This window comes from Pristis pectinata, chromosome 1 (genome assembly GCF_009764475.1).
Source record: "Pristis pectinata isolate sPriPec2 chromosome 1, sPriPec2.1.pri, whole genome shotgun sequence".
In the NCBI taxonomy this organism is placed as follows: Eukaryota; Metazoa; Chordata; class Chondrichthyes; order Rhinopristiformes; family Pristidae; genus Pristis; species Pristis pectinata.
In genome coordinates, this window is record NC_067405.1 from 14,445,960 (window position 1) to 14,468,438 (window position 22,479).

Consider the following 22,479-nt stretch of genomic DNA (forward strand, 5'->3'; position numbering starts at 1 on the left):
TTCCACCAGATCTCTCTGGTGAACATGATGTTCCAGTGGTATTCAAATTCTCCTCAGTGTCATGGTGAATATTTTTAACAAATCACTACAAATTATCTGGTTGTTATCATTATTATTTACGAGGATGTTAACCAGACTGAAGGGTTTGAGTTATGAGGAGAGGACTTATTTCCCTGGAGTGTAGGAGGCTGAGGGATGAACTTATAGAGGTTTATAAAACCATAAGAGGCAAAGATAAGGTGAATAGCAGCAGTTTTTTCCCAAGGGTAGGGGAGTCCAAAACAAGAGGACATAGGTTTAAAGAGGGAGATGGGCCAAACACAGGCAAATGGGACTAGCTCAGTTAGGCAACTTGGTCAGCACAGATGAGTTGGGCTGAAAGGCCTGATAATGCTATATAACTCTTTAAAATAATGACTATGGCTCAAAAGTAGGTTATTTGTCATAAATCCTTTGCAGTGTCCTTTGCTGAAATATTATATAAAAACACGTCTCTCCTTGTTTCTAAATTAATGAAGTTTATTCCTAATCAAGGAATGTGTGCCTTGAAATTTGATCAGATAGCATTGCTTTCATCTGTGCTACACATTTTGTGGTTTCTGAAGCAGCTTGAGCCACTCCAGAAATTTGACCAGGCACTTCCAGTTGCAAATCATATTGCACATTACATGTCAGAGCAACACATGATAATGTCATTGTGGCTTTGGAGCAGAACCTGGAGAACTGAGTCCATATGGTTACAAAGTGCGCCTGCAATCACACACCCTGAATGTATCATTTAAAATGCAAAAGGCTGCTTATTATCACTGAAGACAAGTCTAATGTTCCACCTCTAAGACTGACCTCCTGATCATCTTCAATTCCATTTGTTCCATGATCGAGGGCCATGTCTACAACCACCTGGTTCTGGAGTTCCTCCTTCTTATTTCCACTCTCTTCACCCTTTAATGAGCTCCTTTAAACATACTTCTTTAACCTCTCGGGGTACAGAGCTGGTGCAGTGCTTAAGATACCCAACCAGTAATTTAGAAACCCGGTCTAAAAATCCAAATACCCAAGCTCAAATCCCAACACTGCTGAAGAAAACTAATCCTAGAGACACAAGAGACTGCAGATGTTGGAATCTGAAGCAAAAACTAATCTTAGTAATGATGACTAGGAAAACTATGAGATTGTCAGAAAAAAAAATGTCCTGGTCACTAGTTTCCTATGGGACTGGAGGAGGAGGAAGAATTGTTACTTGCTCAATATGTGACTCCAGATCTTATGAGTATTATTGGTTCTTAAAAATAAAGCCTCTGGAATAGTGTAGCAAGCTACTTAGTTGTCACCACTAAATTCTCAAGGGACAATTAGGGACGGGCAATAAATACTGGCCTTACCAGTGTGACCTAGATCCCAAAAAAAAATACATAGAATAAAATTTTTGGCTATCTTCTTATCTCCTTGCATGATTTAGTGTGATTTCTTTTGACAATGATAATGCTCCTATAATGCACTCTGGGAAGCCGCACCACATTGAATGTACGTTTTGTGGTTGTTGTAACATGTGGTAGGAAGTAATGTATTCTGGTAAATGAGCTATGAAACTATTAAAAGTGCATTTGTTCTCTTGAAGTTATTCATGTGTTTTACAGTTTTAACAAATTACTCAGCACATTGAAATTCTGTGACTAATTTTGAAATAAGATGATGGCTATTATTTTACGATCAATAAAAGGTAAGAACTCAGTTATATTCTTTTCCCAATAATCATGTTTTATGTGAACATCGTGCTTTTATGCATGATTATTCTCTGAAATAACAGAAAGCAAAATTATAAACTTACATTTTAAATAAAATGACTGTTAATTTTCAAATTACAATATTATTTCTTACCTTATTCGTGACAAATGAATGATGGTGGAGATGAATGAAACAACTATTGTCAAAGCTTTGTTAAGTTATTCTTTGCACAAATTATTCCTCACACCATCCTTCCCTAAGCAAGATTGACAGATTGAAGGGGACTGGTGATGAATTAGGGACACTATGCTGTTGCCTTGTGTTCTGTAGAATTGGGCTGAAACAGCTTGAATTGATTTTGCACATAATTTGTGCAGGTAGCAGAATAAGCAAATAATTTAAGGTCAAAGAACAAGATTTTAATCCTCGATACTGCACGTTCCCCTGAGTTTGGTAATATTTAATGCTTCTTCCTCAGTGCCTTTGCTGGATGTTACTGGAATCAAAGTAAAATTGTACTGAATAAAAGAGAGCATAGGGTCTCAGAGCAATTGGACCATGTACCTTTCTCCCACATCCTTCCTTTCATTGTTTAATCCTTTGGGTAATGTGAGATTGTGGTGAGGCTACTGTCACACCAAGAGATAAACACCTTCGTAGAGCCATAAAGCCATAAACCCAGAAATTCTGCCCCAGTCTGAGAATCCCCTGATCAAGGACATCAAGTATTTAATAAAAGCAGCAGTATGCAGAAAACCAGCAGTAAAATATCAGTGTCAAATGAATATGATGCTGCATGGGATCTAGTATCTTTCGTACTATCAAGGTGACATTCTGATTCCAACAACAGAGGAACAAACTTTCAGGTACTTGGAGAAGTGTTTGGAAGACTGCATTAAGAAATTGTAAAGTGTCTAAGAAAGCAAATGTCCCTTCATGCGAAGGAAAGTAATTTTAGTCATAAAAAGAAACTAGCTATATCTGATTAATGGGACAGTAAGGGTTGTCAAAGCCAAAAAACACAAAAGCATGACTGAACACTGGTCAGTTCTAGGACTGATTTGGTACTATCCAACCTAGGATGGATTTCTATCTAACCTTGACGCAGTGGTGATACCATTTCTTCAGCTATTAATGAAAGATAAGGCACAGTGGTGGGAAAAACAACCAGCTGAAAGCATATGATCTCTTCAAGTAAAGGCCAAGTGCAGGTTGTTCTCGGTAAATGCAAAAAAAAACGGCTAAAGCTGGTTTGTGATGCTTCTTACTCTTGAAATGTGGCAGCAATGGCCATGAGAACACTTAGGAAAGGAAAATTGGCCATTATATTTGAAGTTAAAGTTTCACCAGCTTTTTCAGAGAAGACCATTCACACCATAAGGTGCAATTGACCTTTTAGGATTAATATTCCCACAATGGCAGTATGAAGGAGGAGAGGTGGCCCATCCCTCAGTCTCAGAATTTCTTTGCCATTCAAGCATCCAAATAAAATATTATGGCTGGTCTCTGGTTATGACCACCCTATGGAAACACCACAATGAACACAGGAAATCTAATACTTTGACAGACAGTGGAAGGTAATTTCCCCATTGTGGCAGCAGAAATGAAAGACCCTACTATGAAGCAAATATACAAACACCTGGTAAGAGGGTGGACAGAACCATCTAGGTTTGAATGAAGACATGAAACCTTCATCACAGATGCTTCAAATTGTCCACTAACCAGATTTGTACAATTTTGGAACACAAGGTAGGAATATGGAAAGAATTGCAAAGGAGAAGTATGGAAGAACTCTGGGCAGAAAACTTGGGGACATTTAATATGGAGGGATTGGTTACAGTACTTGTCACTGACTTGGTGTTAAGACAGAAGATTTAACAGATAAATGATGTGACAACATTACAACAAACAATCTTTTAAAGCACAATCCAGGCATGGAAGTGATTAAAAATCCAGTGGGATTATATTGATTATGAAAAAGAAGTGGGCAACTTAATATTAATTTATGGGCATAAAGTGATTGAAAATAAAGTATGCATGGATGAGTGGAACACAGGATAGAGGGGTTAAGAAGTTGTACCAGATAGTGGAATATATTTTAGATAGTTCCTGTTTAAGCAATTCATGAAGAGCAATGGATGAGCCAACCAACCAGCTTCAAGTAAAGAAATGCAAGGTTCAGTTTAGGAGTTATTCAAGAAAATGGTTATGGAAAGCTGATTGAACAAAACTGTGAAACCTCAATTTGATTTTTCACTAAAAACAGTAGAATAACACACGCCAACAGAATAACTCCTGAAATATAAATGAACAAAAGACTCACAGTTAAATCTCATTCAAACCAATTTGGAAGGGGAAGGTGTAGGTTATACAACTTAAGCAGGGAAAACATTACAACACAAGCTGTTTGGAGAAGACATTTACCCACTATAACAGAATCCATGTACTGAGACCTCCGGCCAGGTCATATGCAAAGGGAGGTCTTAGAGAAATAGTGCAAATATTTGGTTGACGGATTTGAAAATTGGAAGGAAATTCCTCCTCTCTCCACTGGGAGTCCTGTGACAACCTCCTTCACTGCCCTCCCGCTGTGGTTCCACTGCTGTCCGGTGCTTTAACTATGGTCTTACCAAAACTTGCTACTACAGCCATGTATCCTTCCACAGTACTTGTTACAGTACATAGATTGAGTGGACCGTCAGAGACTTTTTCCCAGGGCGACAATAGCTAACACGAGGGGGCATAATTTTAAGGTGATTGGAGGAAGGTATAAGGGGGACGTCAGAGGTAAATTTTTACACAGAGAGTGATGGGTGCATGGAACGCACTGTCAGCAGAGGTTGTGGGGACAGATACATTAGGGACATTTAAGAGACTCTTAGATAGCCACATGAATGATGGAAAAATGGAGGGCTATGTGGGAGGGAAGGGTTAGATAGATCTTAGAGCAGGATAAAATGTCGGCACAACATCGTGGGCTGAAGGGCCTGTATTGTGCTCTAATGTTCTATGTTCTATGTCTTAGCTACCATATTGTCGCACATGGCTACCGGTTCGGTTTCCAGGCCTCCTAGTTACATATAGATACATTACCATAAAGCTGGTTGAGGAATAAATATCAGTCAGAGTGCCAGGGATACCTGGTCTTTGAGTTAGTATTATGGGATCTTGAGAGAATGTTCACATAAGAGAACAGGGACAGCCTCTGTTTAAATCCTCATTCAAAAGGAGACACATTCAATAATGCAGCACTCCTGTAATACTGCTCTTGGGTATCAGCTGAGATAGTTGTGCTCAGTCTGCAAAACTAGTTTTTCCAAGCTACATCTTTCTGATTTAGAAGCATGAGAGAGTTGGCCTTAGTTATATTTGGTGTAACAAAATGTCCCAAGGTGCATTATAAACCAAACTTCAGTCACAAAAGGAGATAATAGGACATATAAACAAAATCTTAGTGAAAAATACACTCTTTCAAAATCAGTGGTAATAAATTTACTGTAACTGAGTACAAAGAGTAAATGATGTCTTGAAAGTCATTCCATTTACTTCAGACTGAGTGCAACATGCTAATGTCCTCGCACAGCACATTTCGTGCTAACAACTTGTGTCAAATTTCCAGACAGTAGGATTTTAAAACATCGTAAAGGAAAAAGAGGAGAGAGAAGGGGAGGGAAGATTTAGAGGGAATTCGAGGACTTAGGTTCTGGCAGCTGAAGGTATGGAGCAATCACATTAAAGGATAATCAAGAGTTTAGAATTAGTTGAGTGAATATACATGAGAGGTTGTATTAAAGAATAAGATAGGGATTGGAAAACAAGCACTTAAGATTAAAGCCTTAATAAATAATTAGATTTCCTTATTTATGCCAAAAATGTGTGCCTGCATTTTGTGTCAGGCAGAGCAGGGAAATTTGCACTACAAACCTCTTTAATGTTCAAATAACAGAATTTTGGTACCAGGAATAAATATTCATCCCTTGCAACATTACTTACAAAATAAAACTTAAGATCAAAAGAATATCATAGTTTTATAATATGGCACACTTAAATTGTTGTATTTGCCATAAATTGTTCTAGGAATCAAGCATCAACTCTTCTTCAAAAAGTTCCCATTCAATGTACGAGATTTACTATTCTTTCCCCCAATTATTCCGGGACATCCCCAAGCTATTGCTGATTAATTATGTGCCAAAATAAGGGCAGCTGCATGGAGTGGAATTGACTCACCAGAGAACTGAGCAGAAATCAATTCACCACTGACCCTTAACCCAGTGAGAGCTCACGTTCATCTTCCCCCAGAGGATGAGCTCAAATAAATCTCTCCAGATATAGAAGCCAAGGCAAACAGTGTCGCAGTCAACTCAAATCGGCCCTGCTTATTCCTCATGGGCAACGTGAGAAACTGAGCTTGGATACATTTTTTAAACACATTAGTATTCAAGCAGCATCCTTGTTTTACATACAATCTAAAAGAAACATATAAAATAAGAAAGATCTCTAGTCTTTACATGCAAGCATAGTAATATTAGAAGATTGTCTGCGGGTGATAGACATAGAATGATAGCATTGTTACAGAGAGGAATGTTTTCCCATTGAGTCTGTACCAGCTTGTGGTAAAGCAATCCTGTCATTTTCATTCACTTGGTCTGTTCTCATGGTATTGCAAATTAGTTTCCCTCAAGCTCCTCTACTACTCCTTCTTGTAAACTTTCATTGATTCTGTTTCAACCACTCTACAAGTGGTGTGTTCCAGATCATACACATTTTCTGCATAAATATGTTTTTCCTTACAATTCTCTTGTATCTTTTGCCCAAAATTTTTAAATCTATGCCCCTGGTCCTTGAAACACTTACCCCTGGGAACAGCTTCCCTCTATTTACCCTGCCTAAACTGGTCATTATTGAGTACACCTGGATTAGAGGGCATGCGCTATCAGGAGAGGCTGGACAAACTTGGGCTCTTCTCTCTAGAGTGGCAGAGGCTGAGGGGTGATCTGTTGGAAGTGTATAAAATTATGAGGGGCGTAGATAGCAATATCTTTTTCCCATTATTGAGTGATCCAATACCAGAAGGCATGCATTTAAGGTGAGAGGGGGTAGGTTAGAACAGATGTGAGGGGTAGGTTTTTTACTCAGAGAGTGGTGGATGCCTGGAATACGTTGCCTGATGTGGTGGAGGCAAATTCATTGGAGGCTTTTAAGAGGGGCTTGGATGGGCACATGAATGAGAGGAAAATGGAGGGATATGGGCATTCTGTAGGTAGGAGGGATTAGCTATGTCGGCACAACATTGTGGGCTGAAGGGTCTGTTCTGTGATGTACAGTTCTATGTTCTATCTACACCTCTATCAGATATGCTCTCAGCCTTCTTTGCTGCAATGTGAAGAAGCCAAACTTCTCCGGTGTAACCTCATCAATGGAATCCTTCATCCCTCAACTACTTTCAAAGTAACACGGAAAAAATGTGTCTGCAGTCACAAGTGTCAAAGGAACCGAATGGACAGGAGGAAACAATAATGAAGAGGTGATACTCGCACTGTGCTTGCCATTAGTGACCAGAAACAACATTCTCCACTGTTTCTTTTCCCATTGTTGGATGTGGGGATACCTTCCAGGGTTTGTTCATAAACTTACAAGAAAATGATCCCCAAAGTAAAAGAAAATCTACTTGCCAATGTTTGGAAACTTATATTTGATAAATATTAACTCAGCCCATTTTATACAAGCTATGATAATAATCACTGCACAGTGTGTTGGTGAACTCACTAATCAAACTGCTCTGGCTGTCCTTAATTGTAATGGATTGTCTTCAGTTCTCGCTTCACTTGACCTACTCATATGCAGCAAGAGGACACTGCCAATTAACTGTTTCCATGACAGTGGACAAGCCTTGATATTGTTAAGTAGGCCTTATAGGACCCATACGTACATACATTATCTTTATACAACAAAACCATTGTTAGTGAGATCAGTCCTGGAACCTCCCATTTTTTCTGCTACAAAACATTTGTACATATCCACTATTGTGCAATTACTTTCTATATCAAAATTTGATCTAACAGTGGCTTTCAGGAATGCATCCTCTTCATATCAAGACATTACTCAACATTCACTCATATTGAAAGTAGAAGAAACAGCAAAGATACAACAATATATATACACACATTGGGAAAGGGATTAGTACCAGAGATTGTTCACTAGTCATTGTAATTCCTATTTTTATGAGGGAAAATAGAATAAATCCGGAGAACTGCGGACCTGTTAGCTTGATGTTAATGGCAGGAAAGATATCTTTATTCAAAACTATACTTGAAAAGCTGCGATAGTCAAGGCAGATTTCAGAAGGGAAGATAATGATAGCAGACATGACTGAATTCTCTGAAGTAGTCACAGAAAGATTAGACAAGGTAAATGGTAAATCCTTTAGTAGGTATCTTGCAGTAGGCTCCTGGCTAAGGTCACAGAGCCTGTAGAGTCAGGGAACATGTGCTGAATGGATAGCAAGTTGGTTATAAAGTAGGAAGCAGAGAGCAGAGATAAAGGACAATAACCCAGTTTGTCAAAAGTGGGAAGTGGTGCTTCAAAGGGTTCAGTGTTGCGAGCACTCACAACTTTGACTTAACATCAGAAGTACAATTTCAAAATTTGTAAATGACATCGGATTAGGGACTGCAGTTAAAAGTGATGAAGACTGGAAGATACAAAGATATTAATAAACCTTCATTAAAGGCATTTATTTTAAAATACATTTTCAAATTATAGATCAAAGCGGAGATGATGTGAATTGCAGAAAGAATAAAGGAGGTCACATAATATAAAATGTTCAACAGAGAGGTGAATGCAAACCAAGTGAGTTTGTACAGCACACCAGTAAAACATATACATGACCATAATAGTAGGAAATTTAATTTCCCAGACCCCAGTCTATATCAGAAAATTATACAACTCAGAAGAAAGACATTTCATCGTTTGTGCCTGTGTCATCTCTTTGAAATGCTATTAATTCAGTCCCATTCTCTTAAGTTTTTGCATGGTCCAATAGATGTTTCCTTCCAAAGCATTTAATTTAATTCCCTTTTGAAAATCATTAGTGAGCGTATATACAACACACATTTATTTCAATCTTAACAGCCCACTGCATAACAGTTATTTTCGTTGTCTGGCTTCTGGTAATTCCCTACATTTGTAACCTGCAGTCACTGACCTTTCTGTCATTGGGATCCCTTCTTTTTATTTACCCTAAGTGTACAGGGTTTCCAAAAACCTTGTCAAATTGGTCCTTAACTTTTCCTATACAGAGCAATAAGGCACAGAAGATAGAGTTACATAAATCGTTAAAACTGGCACTATAGGCCGACAGGCAATCAAGTCATTGGGATTCATTTGGAGATAGTTATAGTTGAAAAGCAGAGAGGTAACAACAAGCTTGTACATAACTTTGGTTAGACTACACCTCCACATAGGAAGTGCAAGAAAGATTTACAAGGATGATACGGAGACCACACTTGAGAAGTTAGAATCATCACAAAAAACTGAGATAGCTACGTTTTCTTTTCTCTTGGCAAAGGGACGAGGAAGCTGGCCTGAATTTCTGACCAGGAATGCATTTTAAGGCAATTACTCTTATTTATTTTTCTCTGTAAAGAGTACAGGCAACTTTGAAACTGAAATATGTGTTCCAGCACTAATTCAGCCAAACGTCGGGAGGTGAGTATAATCGGGAACCGATACTCCCCCACTTTCTCAGCACAACTGACTAAAGACAACTTTCTTCTCAGACTTTATTTGCTCTGTGTTGGAAAATTCAGATCCAGTGGTTGCTTTCTTCAATTGGTCTTCCCTCCAGAGTCACACTAGTGAAAGTGACTATCTCCCCTCGCTGCCTTGGTGAAGCAGCCAGCATAATCAGAGACCCCACCCACCTGGGTCATTCTCTCTTCTCCCCTCTCCCATCAGGCAGAAGATACAGGAGCCTGAGGGCACATACCACCAGGCTCAAGGACAGCTTCTATCCCACTGGGATAAGACTATGAATGGTTCCCTTATACAAGATGGACTCTTGACCTCACAATCTACCTTATTACGACCTTACACCTTATTGTCTACCTGCAATGCACTTCCCTGTAGCTGTGACACTTTACTCTGTATTTTGTTATCGTTTTACCCTGTACTACCTCAATGCACTGTGTAATGAATTGATCTGTACGAACGGTATGCAAGACGAGTTTTTCACTGTACCTCAGTACAAGTGACAATAATAAACCAATACCAATACCAAATTTAAATTTCCCTGTCCTTTTTCTGGGTTTGGCATGTGGTTCTTGTTGGTTAAACAAAAATAATCTTGGATTTAGAATCAGACATCAGAATCTTGATCATATACATAAAATCGCCATGGGCCCAATTTTATTACAACAAATCCTCAACTCACTGATATTTTTCTGACTTCCACATTAGTGGTGTTGGAAGCAGCCAGCCTGCACATTAGAAGTACCAACAAGGGGAAGCATGCAGGGTTATTGGCCAGAAGTTCTTTTTATTCAAAGCACCTGGACATTAGTGACAAGGCCACTATTTGATGGTTTCCTAATTATTCCCTTGAACTGAAAGGCTATGCAAGGACCTGCTCAGAGTAGCAAGTTTAAAGTCAACCACATGACCGAGCATTTGGACTGCATATCTAGTCAAAACCAGGTGAGGATTGTTGATTTCCTTGCCTAAGGAACATTACTGGACCAGCTGAGATTTCACATCAACCTATTACTTTTGTTATCACAAATATCAGATTTATATCTAGAAGACTGGCTGACTGGCAGAAGACGAAGAGTGGGAATAAAGGGGGCCTTTTCTGGTTGGCTGCTGGTGACTAGTCGTGTTCTGCAGGGGTCGGTGTTGGATCTTCTACTTTCCATGTTATACGTTAATGATCTGAATGATGGAACTGAGGGCTTTGTAGCCAAGTTTGGGAATGATACAAAGATCGGTGGAGGGACAGGTAGTGTTGAGGAAGCAGGGAGGTCTGCAGAAGGACTTGGGACAGGTTGGGAGAATGGGCAAAGAAGTAGCAGATGAATACAGCATAGGGAAGTGTATGGTCATGCACTTTGGTAGAAGGAATAAAGGCATAGACTATTTTCTAAATGGAGAGTGAATTCAGAAATCGGAGGTGCAGAGGGACTTGGGAGTCCTAGTGCAGGATTTCCTAAAGGTTAACTTGCAGGTTGACTCGGTTGTAAGGAAGGTAAGTGCAATGTTTGCATTCGTTTTGAGAGGACTAGTATATAAAAGCAAGAATGTAATGCTGAGGCTTTATAAGGCATTGGTCATACCACACTTGGGAGTATTGTGAGCAGTTTGGCCCCATATCTGAGGAAGGATGTGTTGGCATTGGAGAGGGTCCAGAGGAGGTTTACAAGTATGATCCTGGAAGTGAAGGGGTTAACGTATGATGGTGTTGGGCCTCTACTCACTGGAGTTTAGAAAGACGAGGGAGGATCTCATTGAAACCTACCGAATATTGAAAGGCCTGTATAGAATGGACATGGAGAGGATGTTTCCAGCAGTGGGAGAGTCTCGGACCAGAGGGCACAGCCTCAGAATAGAAGGATGTCCTTTTAGAACAGAGGTGACGAGGAATTTCTTCAGCCAGAGGGTGGTGAATCTGTGGAACTCATTGCCACAGACAGCTGTGGAGGCCAAATCATTGGGTATATTTAAAGCGTAGGTTGATAGTTTCTTGATTAGTAGGGGTGTCAAAGGTTACAGGGAGAAGGGAGGAGAATGTGTTTAAGAGGGAAAAATAATTCAGCCATGATTGAATGGTGGAGCAGACTCAATGGACTGAATGAACTCATTCTGCTCCTATGTCTTATGGTCTTATATTGCTGAATTTATTTGGTTAACTCAACTTCAACCCAACCCCCTGTTGTCATGGTGGGAGTTGAACACATGCCTCTTGGTTATAAAACCAATTCAAGAACTTAACCACTACACTACCATATCCTTTTACTTTTTACAGGAAATTATTACAGTACATACTTGCTCCTGAAGATGTTCTCAATCAGTTTATTGACCAGAGATATCAGGTTGCACAAATGATCTTTGAATGTTGATGATAATTCACTCCAGGGATTTTGCATCACTTCTACTCACCTGGTTGTTTTGCACCATAAAAATGGAAAGTTATTCAGTTAATAGATAAGATGAAGTGTAGTTACCTGTCTACAATTCCACACAAGTCTACTTGTAGGTCACTGAAGTTCCCCTGCAACCCTTGCTGTACCAAGATGAGATCTGCTGGCTGATTGTCTATGAAGATGAGTCGCATGCAGCCATGAAAAGCACCAAAGGGATTTGAACATCCAGTATCACTGACAGTTTCAGGGCAGCCTTAGGAACACAACGCATGCATAAAAATTAGTTAAGGACTTAATAAACAAAGGTGAGGCAATGCTCAGTGCACGACAGTAGTCAAACATCACAAGCCATGGAAAGAGTGGTTGTTTACATCTGTGACTGACAACAAAAACCATCAAGAAAGGATCTTCTTTGTTTTCTTTTAAATGTTATTAATCCTAAGTATTTAAAAGACAACAATACTACATTATGGTATTAAAGTCCACAATTAAGATATATATTAAAAGAAATACAAGTAGAATACATTATAAAGTTAGCTGTCAGACCAATAGTACAAAGAAAATTGCTATAATCATTTAAAATACTTTTCTAGAGTGAAACATAATTGGAGCTGTACATTATCCACATTTGACATTACCAATTTTAAGGCATCTAATCTCACACCTGTTAAGAGCACACTTGTACAAACAATGCAGGCATTGCTTTAATCATATATAAGCACCTGATTTTTGTATTTGGAACAGCAATGCAGAAACTTCATGAGTCATTTGTTCTAAATCTGTGGAGAATTCACATTTCCACTGGTTCTCCTGGGCTTGTAATAAGGCATCATTCTTGTTGCTTGTACTTTGTGCATATGCTATACACTGTTAGCGAATCAAAATCCACATCTCGACATAAACATACAGGCTGACAAAGGATGTAAAAATGCTTGTTTCATAATATTTTGTCGGTGTAATTCTTGACAAGCCAATCAAGTAATGATAGTGAGGAAAGCCTTGATGATCAAACCCATTTTCCAGATCACAGAATCAAGCAAGGGGATTAAAGGCTCACTGAAAAGAGGAGAGTGGACTGAAGGACCTATCACTGGTAGAAATAATTGGGAATCAATTTCAAGTTGGAAACATAAGATAACATAAGATGTTTATTTATTTGTCACATGTACATCGAATTACACAGTGAAATGCGTCTTTTTGCGTAACTGAGAATGTACTGGGGCAGCCCGCAAGTGTCATCGCTCTTCTGGTGCCAACATAACATGCCCACAACTCCTAACCTGTACGTCTATGGAATGTGGGAGGAAACCGGAGCACCTGGAGGAAACCCACATAAAGAATGTACAAATTCCTTACAGACAGCAGCAGGAATTGAACCCGGTTCGCTGGCATTGTAATAACGTTACACTAACCGCTACACTACCTAGAGTGTCGTGGAGATCTAGCAATATACTCTCTGAAAGGGTGGCCGATGTAAAGTCCACATGACATTTACTAAATACCTGGACGAGAGTTTGATGAGCTGCTATCTATGGGATAATGGACAGATCCAAGAATGGGATTTAGCCTGGAGGATCTTTTACAATCAGGGGGAACATGGACACAATGGCCTCTATGTTACATTTGTTTTAAAAGCATCATTCTAATTCACACAAATTAGGGATAATCAGTCTAGCAGTTTGGGCAGGAGCATAGATCTCTGAAACCATGCCCATTTAATAGGGCACTTCATATTGAATCAGATAAAATATCCTCACCTGCTGCCAAATTGAAAAACAAACAAAGAGGAGATCTGCAATTACCCCTCCCAAACTGGGTTGGATGTGAATAAGTGCAAGAAACATTCTGGCTGTGAATGGCAATTAGACAAAGTGCAGAAGTTAAACAATCATAGTGTGATTCATCACCTGTCAGTAAAATGTTCTTCACGTATTATTTTCCACAATTCAGCCAAAAAAGTTGATTTAATTTTGGGTTTGGATCATTACTTCCTTAGGCAACATCTTAGGTAGCATTTCCCAGCATAAATCTGGACATTCATTGCTCAATAGCCCTGAAACGTACAGGCAATTTTGCAGCAAGGCATGTCAAATTACTGCAGAGGTACCACCAGTGCTTCCTCTGCAAAATGCTCCAAGTCTTCCTTCACGCCAACTTGCTCAGTATTGGGGCCCTGACCACCTCCAGATATATTCCTGACAGTAAAAGCCCAAAGTGACCAATGTACTTTAACCTCTGCCGAGGAAACAGTTCTCCAGGAGGACAAAGAAAATGCTTCAAGGACATTTCTGAACCCTCTGAAAATATGCAACATCCTTACTGACTCATGAGAATCCCTGGACCCATCTACTCAAACTGACAGAGGAACATCTGGAAAAGAATCAATCTCTTACAGTCTCTTTAACAGGAGCAACTGAAGGCCCAGAGCTAGCAGGAGAACATTACTAGCCAGCTGTCCATGCACCCACCCGTCCTATCAAGCTCCAACTATCTCACCTGTGAAATGCTTAATATGACTCAGTCACCTCAGATCCAAAAGCACTCCAGTGGAAACAAGTCCTTCTCAACCTTAAGGGAAAGCCCAAGAAGAGAAAACTAATAGGGTCAATATTGGACCTTGCTATGTCTGTGGAAAACAAAGGTAATTTGTCCAGTCAAAGGTTCAACCTCCTGTGCCAGGACACCACTGGCAGCAGGGAGAACATCATAGAGTTGTTGTGTGCACCAACGTGCCTGTGATGTTGCTGCAAGAAAGATTTTCATTGTACCTGTACCTCACCGTACTTGTGCATATGACAATAAACTTGACTTGAATTCAGCCCATAGTGTCTATGCCAACCATGATGCCAATCAGAACTAATCCCATTTGCTTGAACATGGTCCATATCCCTCCGTTCCCTGCCTGTTCACGTGCCTGTCTAAATGCCTCTTAAATGTTGCCATCATATCTGTTTCCACCACTCCCCCAGCAGCACATTCCAGACACTGATGATTCACTGTGTAAAATATCTTGCCACATAAATCCCTGTTAAACTTTCTCCCTCTCGCCTTAAAGCTGTGCCCTCAAATATTTGACATTTCCATCCTGGGGAAAAGATTCTGATTATCTACCCTATCTATGCCTGTCATAATCTTCCATACTTCTATTAGTTGGTTCTTCAGCTGTGGAAGTGTTCAGGCCAAAACAGATACACTTAAAAGCCAAAGCCCATTTTAAGATCCCACTCAAGAAACCTATGTACTCTGAAAGGCCAAGTATCAAGGTCTGAAAGGCCAGGTATCAACTTGATGGCTGGGAAGAAGCATTTTAATATCCTTTGGTAGAAAGACAAATAGCATCAAGGCTATTAATATGGGGGCACAAGAGACTGCAGATGCTGGAATCTGGAGCAACACACAAAACGCTGGAAGAACTCAGCAGGTCAGGCAGCACCTTTGGAGCGAAATGGACAGTCAACCTTTTGGATGAAGACCCTTCGTCTGTCTTGACCTGAAACGTCCACTATCCATTTGCCTCCACAGGGGATGCCAGATCTGCTGAGTTCTTCCAGCGTTTGAGAGTCGCTTTTATTAGGGGGTTCATTTAAAAATAGAGAAGCACCATTAGTATTGTATAGTATGTTGGCGAGATGGCACCTGGAGTTCTTTCCAGAGCTTTAGGAAAAGGCTAAGCTGACATCAGAGGTAGTCCAGAAGAAAACCAGCTAATTCCTGGGATGAGATGGTTGCCCTATCATGAATAGCTAAAGAAATTAGGTCTGTATTCTGCAGGGTTTAGAAGAATGAGAGGTGATCACATTGAAACATACAAGGTCCTAAAGGGCGTGACAGGGTAAATGTTGAGATGTTTCCACGAGTGGGAAGTCTCGAATGAAGAGAAATAGTTACAAGATAAGGAGCAGTCATTGGAGGTGTGTAGAAATGGCAGGACAGGTTTGAGGGGCCAGGTGACTGACTCTTGTTCCTATTTTCTTGTGTGTAATTATCTCCTAGATATGACTAAACATGACACATTAATGTATTCAAGCTGAACTTCACCACTGAAAACCTGTTCCACTGGAGTCAAGGGAAATGAATTTCAGTCCCATACATTATTATATCATGCATTCAGCACATACAGCAGAGGAAAAGTTACTGCTCAAGCATCCTTTCTCAATCTGCCTTTGGATGAGTCAGAAATTGATAGGACATGTTTCACCCTCTTTCAAAAGCTGAAGTGCTGGTGTAGTGCATACACTTTCATTCATCCCTAATTGCCTCTGAACTGAGGGAGCAGCTAAGAGTCCACTGCATTGATGAATCTGGAATTACATTCAAGATAGACTGAGGTGGCTGATTTCCTTTCCCCTGTTAACAAGATGATTTATTTTTAAACAGCAATCCAGTAATTTCATGGTTACTGCTGCCAAGAAAAGCATTTTTTTTAAAATGCAGATTTATTTAATTATTTGAACTTAAATTCTCCAGCTGCTTTAGTAGGATATGAAATCATGCATCTGGATCAATAGTTCAGAACATCGAATACCAGCCCAATGCTTTAACTACTATGGTATTCAAGGTAAGGCAAAATCATCAGAGGAAAGATGATGAAAAATGTAGAGATGTTCTAATCAGGATTCAAGTGTGACGGAAGTAGATTCAATGGCAAATTTCAAATGAGAATTGGATAATCTAAGAAGAAAAATAATCCAGCTTTATGGAGAAAGAGCAACAAATGGAGAATAATTGGACAGCTCTTTTTAAAAGGAGACGAAGGGCTGAATTGTCTCTAATGCTGTCTTGTTCTTTGTGAGGTGGATTGTGTGTCTTCAGCTGTGAATACCAAACTAAGAGGTTAGAACTTTTAACAATAAATCAAAATCAGAATCCCTAGCTATTTTCTCCATGGAAACAACGGAACTGGTGAATGTTTCCTGCATTTTTTGTTTGTTTGTAGCAGATCATTCTTCCATTCCACGGCAATACACAGAAAAGTGGATGCGTAAAAGTGATCTCAGAGAAAGCAACTAATAAGGTATGTTTATTTCCAGAATAAAAACTAGACAAATATCTGTTTCTGAATGCCTGAGGGGGTAAGCATTCACAAATAATTCTGAGTAAACTGATAATTTTTGTACTGTTCAGAAAAAAAGTGTAAACTGCAGAGAAAATCCAGCAAGAATGAACACCAGAATCAGTGATGTATTGAATCTCATACCAGAGACAGGAGCTATTTGCCTGATAAGCTATTCCAGCTCTTTGAAAGAACTTTCCAAAGTAGTCCTGCATACTGGAACTTGGAAGTTAAATGCACATCCATCTGTCTTCCTGCAGTTCCTGTGGAATCTCATTTTACTATCTTTTCAAGAGTTCCAGATCTTTACAAAAAAAAATGCCTGAGTCACTGAATAATTAAGTGATGGAAGATGGTAATTAGACTACAACAGGGGCTCGGGAAGAGTTGTTTTATGAACATTCCCTTCGGATGTTAATTATGTCTTTGCATAGTCTGAACATGGTTTGTGGAAAGCTTAACACCTCTGTTAATGTGAATATTATTGATGGCCTCAATTGGATATTGCTGATTTATAAGGCTATAAAATGACAATACTTTAAACAAAATAATGAATCAAAATAATTTATAGATGTAGAACAAGTGATCTGTCTTACCACCGAAATAATAACTGTTTCCTGAATTAATCTGTGCATCTGAATGAACAGTCGAGACAGGTTCATTGTCCAGGGTGATGCTAGCTTGATTCCTTCTCGCATTGAAATGAATAGAATGCCATTGCCCATCATTCAGCTCTGAACCTGCAAAGTACAAATTAAATCATCATAAAATCAACGACACTGCTGTTAAAAGCAAGGTGAAATAAGAGTGATAAATGGGGAGAGCATCTTGCACTGAGCGGGTGTGGTTGTGTCATTACAATTCACAATGGCTCTTTACACAAATTCTTATTCAGAAGCCAGCAGCTTTACATCCACATTTTAACATATGAACATTTGGTGCTTCTGAAATATTTTGGGCTGATAGCAAAAGCTGCAAATCATTAAAAAATTATCAGACTCTGGTTTCCTCCTGCATTCCAAAGACGAGCTTGCAGGGTAATTTGTAATGAGGAGTTACTCCTTACTATGGGTAAGTGGCAAAAAAGAATCAAAGAGGTGTTGATGGCCGTATGTGAAGAAGATGTGATTGTGCTGGAGAGAGTGCAGTGGAGATTCATCAGGTTATTTCCTGGATTAGAGGATTTTAGTTACAGGATACATTGGATAGGCTGGGCTTGTTTTCCTTGGAGTGAAGGAGGCTGAGGGGTGACCTTGCACCTTATTGCACTGCACTTTTTCAGTAGCTGTGACACTTTACTCTGTACTGTTATTGTTTTTACCTGTACTACATCAATGCACTCTGTACTAACCCAATGTAACTGCACTGTGTAATGAATTGACCTGTACGAAAGGTATGCAAGACGAGTTTTTCACTGTACCTTGGTACAAGTGAAAATAGTAAACCAATACCAATACCAATACCTGATAGGGATGTACAGGACTATGAGAGGCATGGATAGGGGAGATAGCCAAAATCTTCCCCCGCCCCCCCCCCCCCCTGCCCAGTGGTCAAGGTATCAAAAGCAAGAGGGTATAGGTTTAAGGTGAGAGGAAGGAGTTTTAAAGGGGAGCTGAGGGGTATAAACAGAGAATGGCTGATATCTGGAATACTGCCAGAGGAGGTAGTGGAATCAGATACAATTAATACATTTAAAAGATGTTTAGACTGGCACTTAAATAGACAAGGCAAAGGAGGATATGATCCTAATGTTAGCATTCATTTCGAGAAGTATGAAGTATAAAAGTAAGGAAGTGTTGATGAGGCCCTATGGGGCACTGGTGAGGCCTCATTCGGAGTACTGTGCGCAGTTTTGGGCCCCTTATCTTCGGAAGGATGTACTGATGTTGGAGAGGGTTCAGAAAAGATTTACAAGGATGATTCCCGGAATGAAAGGGCTTACTTATAATGAGCATTTGTCGGCTCTTGGACTGCATTCATTGGAGTACAGAAGAATAAGAGGGGACCTCATAGAAACATTTAGAATGTTGAAAGGACTGGACAGAGTAGATGTGGTTAAGCTGTTTCCCCTGGTGGGTGAGTCCAGGACTAGAGGGCACAATCTTGGAATTAGAGGGTACCGGTTTAAAACAGAAATGAGGAGAAATTTCTTTAGCCAGAGGGTAGTGAAATTATGGAATTCTTTGCCACGTCCAGCTGTGGAGGCCCAATCATTGGGGGCATTTAAGGAGGAGATTGATAGGTATCTAATTAGTCAAGGTATCAAGGGATATGGGGATAAGGCCGGAAATTGGGGCTAGAGAGGAATAGTATTAGTTTAGCTCATGGAGCAGACTCGATGGGCCAAATGGCCTGCTTCTGCTCCTTTGTCTTGTGATCTTGTGATCCTAATGCAGGAAAATGGGATCAATGCAGATGGACAAAAAGGTTGGTATGGACGTGGTGGGCCAAAGGGTCTGTTTCTGTGCAGTACAGCTCCATGACTCTAATAACTTGTATGTGTAGAGGGAAATAAGAAGGGGATTAGAACTAATGGGATTGCTCCCCTGGGAGCCAACACAGACCTTATAGGGCGAATGACCTACTTCTATTTTGTTGTAAGTAGAAACTCTGATCAGTGCAGTTTCCACCGATCTTACAGGCTGCAAGTTGTGGTGATCTTGAACTCTGCATATCCTCACCCACCCTCCAGTATCCATGTGGATTTGAATTCACAACTCCTACAAAAGCTCTGACCTATGTAGCCCTTAAAAGGAGTGACATTGTTCGGCTTTAGCATGGGTGCTGGGTAGTGTACTGGATAAGAATGCTGTTTTCAGTTCAGGAACAGAGCCACTCAGGACAACAGTGTGGACTTCTCTGCACCCACGCTCTGATCAGTCCCAATTGTTGTCCAAAATTCTATGGTGATGGGCATTACTCCTTCAGCCTTATTCAGCGAGATCACATATGATGGAGAGTTGATGTGGGACTGCAAAAGAGAGTAAAGCAGTTGGATATTCTGTTCCGAGACTGGCGATGAGACACATTCCCGGATCGGACCTCTATTCCCTACTCACAAGATACTTGGCACTTGATTGATGTTTTCTGACTATAAAGTACAATCTCAGTGGATTTCACTGACATCAAGACTTACGTGCTTGAATATGACAGGGATGGGAAATACTTGGCTGATGTTATGTCTTTCAGTGCATGTTGTAACGTTTTAGATTACAACTCAAGATAGAATCCAATTTAATAAATGTTTTTAGTTATTGCATCTATCAAAATTTGCACATTAAGTTTTGTTGCATTCCTATAAGTGTCATAAAAATGCATCTAATAAAATAAGAGATAGCCAAGAAAATTATGATATTCTCGTGTTGACTGTCAGTCAAAATTCATTCAGAGTTCACTTCTCCCAATCTGTTGGAATATTTTTATCTATTTAATATCAGAATAAAATGGAACACCAAGTCACAGAAACTAATGCAGTGTGAGTGAGCAGAAATCTCATGGCAAATGAATGCTGCCAGATCTCAATGTTGAATTTATGGATAAAGTTGCAGTGTTAAAACAGTTCTAATGCAAAATTTAAGCCTCACAAAAAGAGGGATACATTTTTATGCTCTTTTCACTGCCAGCTGAAAAGAATTAGTTTAATGTAGCCCAAGGAAGGTACATGCAGTTTGTTAGTTATCAACTCTGGTCTTCATGATGAAGTTCTGTTCATTAGATTCATTCCTCAATACAGAGTCATTACTTTGAGAAGCAATTGTTCAGGTGGACTGGATTAAATCCTCTGGAGTCTTGAAGAAGGGGAGGTGATCATATTGAACTATACAAGATTCTGAGAGGGCTTTACAGGGAAATGTTGAGAGGATGTTTCCATTGCTAGGGGAACCTGAAACAAAGGAAATGTGTCAAAATATGCAGTCACCTTCAAAGGAAGGAGGAGGCATTCCTTCTCTCAAAGGGATGAATCATTTGGAATTCTCTATTCCAAAGACCCTGAGACTCTGATTCAACACAGAGTGATTTTTAGGTTTTGGTAGGAATCAAAGGCAAACTAAGATTAGATCAGTCTTGATCTCATTGAAGACCATCAGGTTCAGGATGCTGGATGGGGATACTCTTGCACTTATTTCTCATGGCCTGTGCTGTTGCAGCTTTGGTCACGAGCAGCTTCTCTCCCATAGAACTGGTGTGGTGTACATAGGTGAAAGACCTCTACGCAGCACCTATTTTCATGATCAGGCTCAGCATAAACACGTGAGATTTCTGCTCCATGCTCATGTTCATCTACCTCACAAAAACAGGTTATCTGGTCACTATCACCTTAGGGTTAGTGAGTGCTTGCTGTTTTTAAATTGCCTGGTGGGTTTCCACATTGAACTGTGTTCACTGATGCACGCAATTAAAGCACTTTGGGATGTCCAGAGAAGGACATGAAAATTGCTACAGGAATGCCGGCCTCCCTTACTTTTACTTATGTCATGACCTGCTGAGTACTTCCCACAATTACTGATTCCCTCATATTTCTAGCATCTTCAGTATTTTGGATCAGCTGATAACAAATGTTCCCCAGCTCCACTTAGGAAGTTTTATAATGTTTCAATGAAGTAACCTTTCCTTCTCCCAAACTCAAAAGAATACAGCCTAGTCTTGGTAATTGCTCCTTATATAACAGGCCAAAAAGCCCAAGAATCAAAAAAACAAAATGCTGGAAGAACTCAGCAGGTCAGGCAGCATCTGCGGAGGGAAATGGACAGTCGATGTTTCAGGTCGAGATCCCTCATTCTTGACCCTACATATCAATGGTCCATTTCCCTCCATAGATGAAGGGTCTTGACCTGAAACATCGACTATCCATTTCCCTCAGCAGATGCTTCCTGACCTGCTGGGTTCCTCCAGCATTTTATTTTCTGCTCCATTTTCCAGCATCTGAAGTCTGGTGAATCATGCAACACAATAAAACTATGTTAATCTGGCACACTCAGGACTCCGATACCAGACCAACAGATTTTCCAGACTATCAAACATTATTGTATTAATACACAAATACATTTCTAATGCAGTTTCTTTTAAGATATTACACAGAAGAATCATAGATTTTCCAGTGAAACAAGTTTAAAGGAGTATGCAAACAAGGGGAGGAAGGGAGTGCAGGAATCAGCATCCAGTGAACTAGATGTCGAATCACTAGGATTTCTGAATAGTTGGTAATTGGATTAGTATTGTCACATGTACCGAGATGCAGTGAAAAAATGTGATTTGCATGCAATCCATGCAGATCATTTCAAAACATTAGTGCATCAGGGTAGTACAGAGGGAAAAGCAATAACAGAATGTAGAATATAGTGTTGCAGTTAACATTGTTAGATTAAAGTCATTAAAGTCTTAATGACTTTAAAATGTAACATTAAAGTCTTAGAACTTAGATTTAAAAAAGTAAAACAATTATAATAGATATAATGGTGGCATGGTAGCGTAGCGGTTAGCGCGATGCTATTACAGCGTCAGCGATCGGAGTTCGATTCCCGTCGCTGTTTGTACGTTGTCCCGTGTCTGTGTGGGTTTCCTCCA

The 22,479-nt window shown here is 39.8% G+C and overlaps 1 protein-coding gene across 1 annotated transcript in view; it reads right to left on the reverse strand.

Annotated features, from left to right (window-relative positions):
- LOC127575517 (contactin-associated protein-like 5) overlaps window positions 1–22,479 on the reverse strand; it is a 611,376-nt gene that overhangs the window by 376,812 nt on the left and 212,085 nt on the right. Inside the window, exons 9-10 of the mRNA XM_052025454.1 lie at window positions 17,511–17,654; window positions 11,943–12,114 (exon numbers count right to left, since the gene is read on the reverse strand). Of these exons, the coding sequence (XP_051881414.1) occupies window positions 11,943–12,114; window positions 17,511–17,654 (316 nt within the window). The remainder of the gene's footprint in view (window positions 1–11,942; window positions 12,115–17,510; window positions 17,655–22,479) is intronic.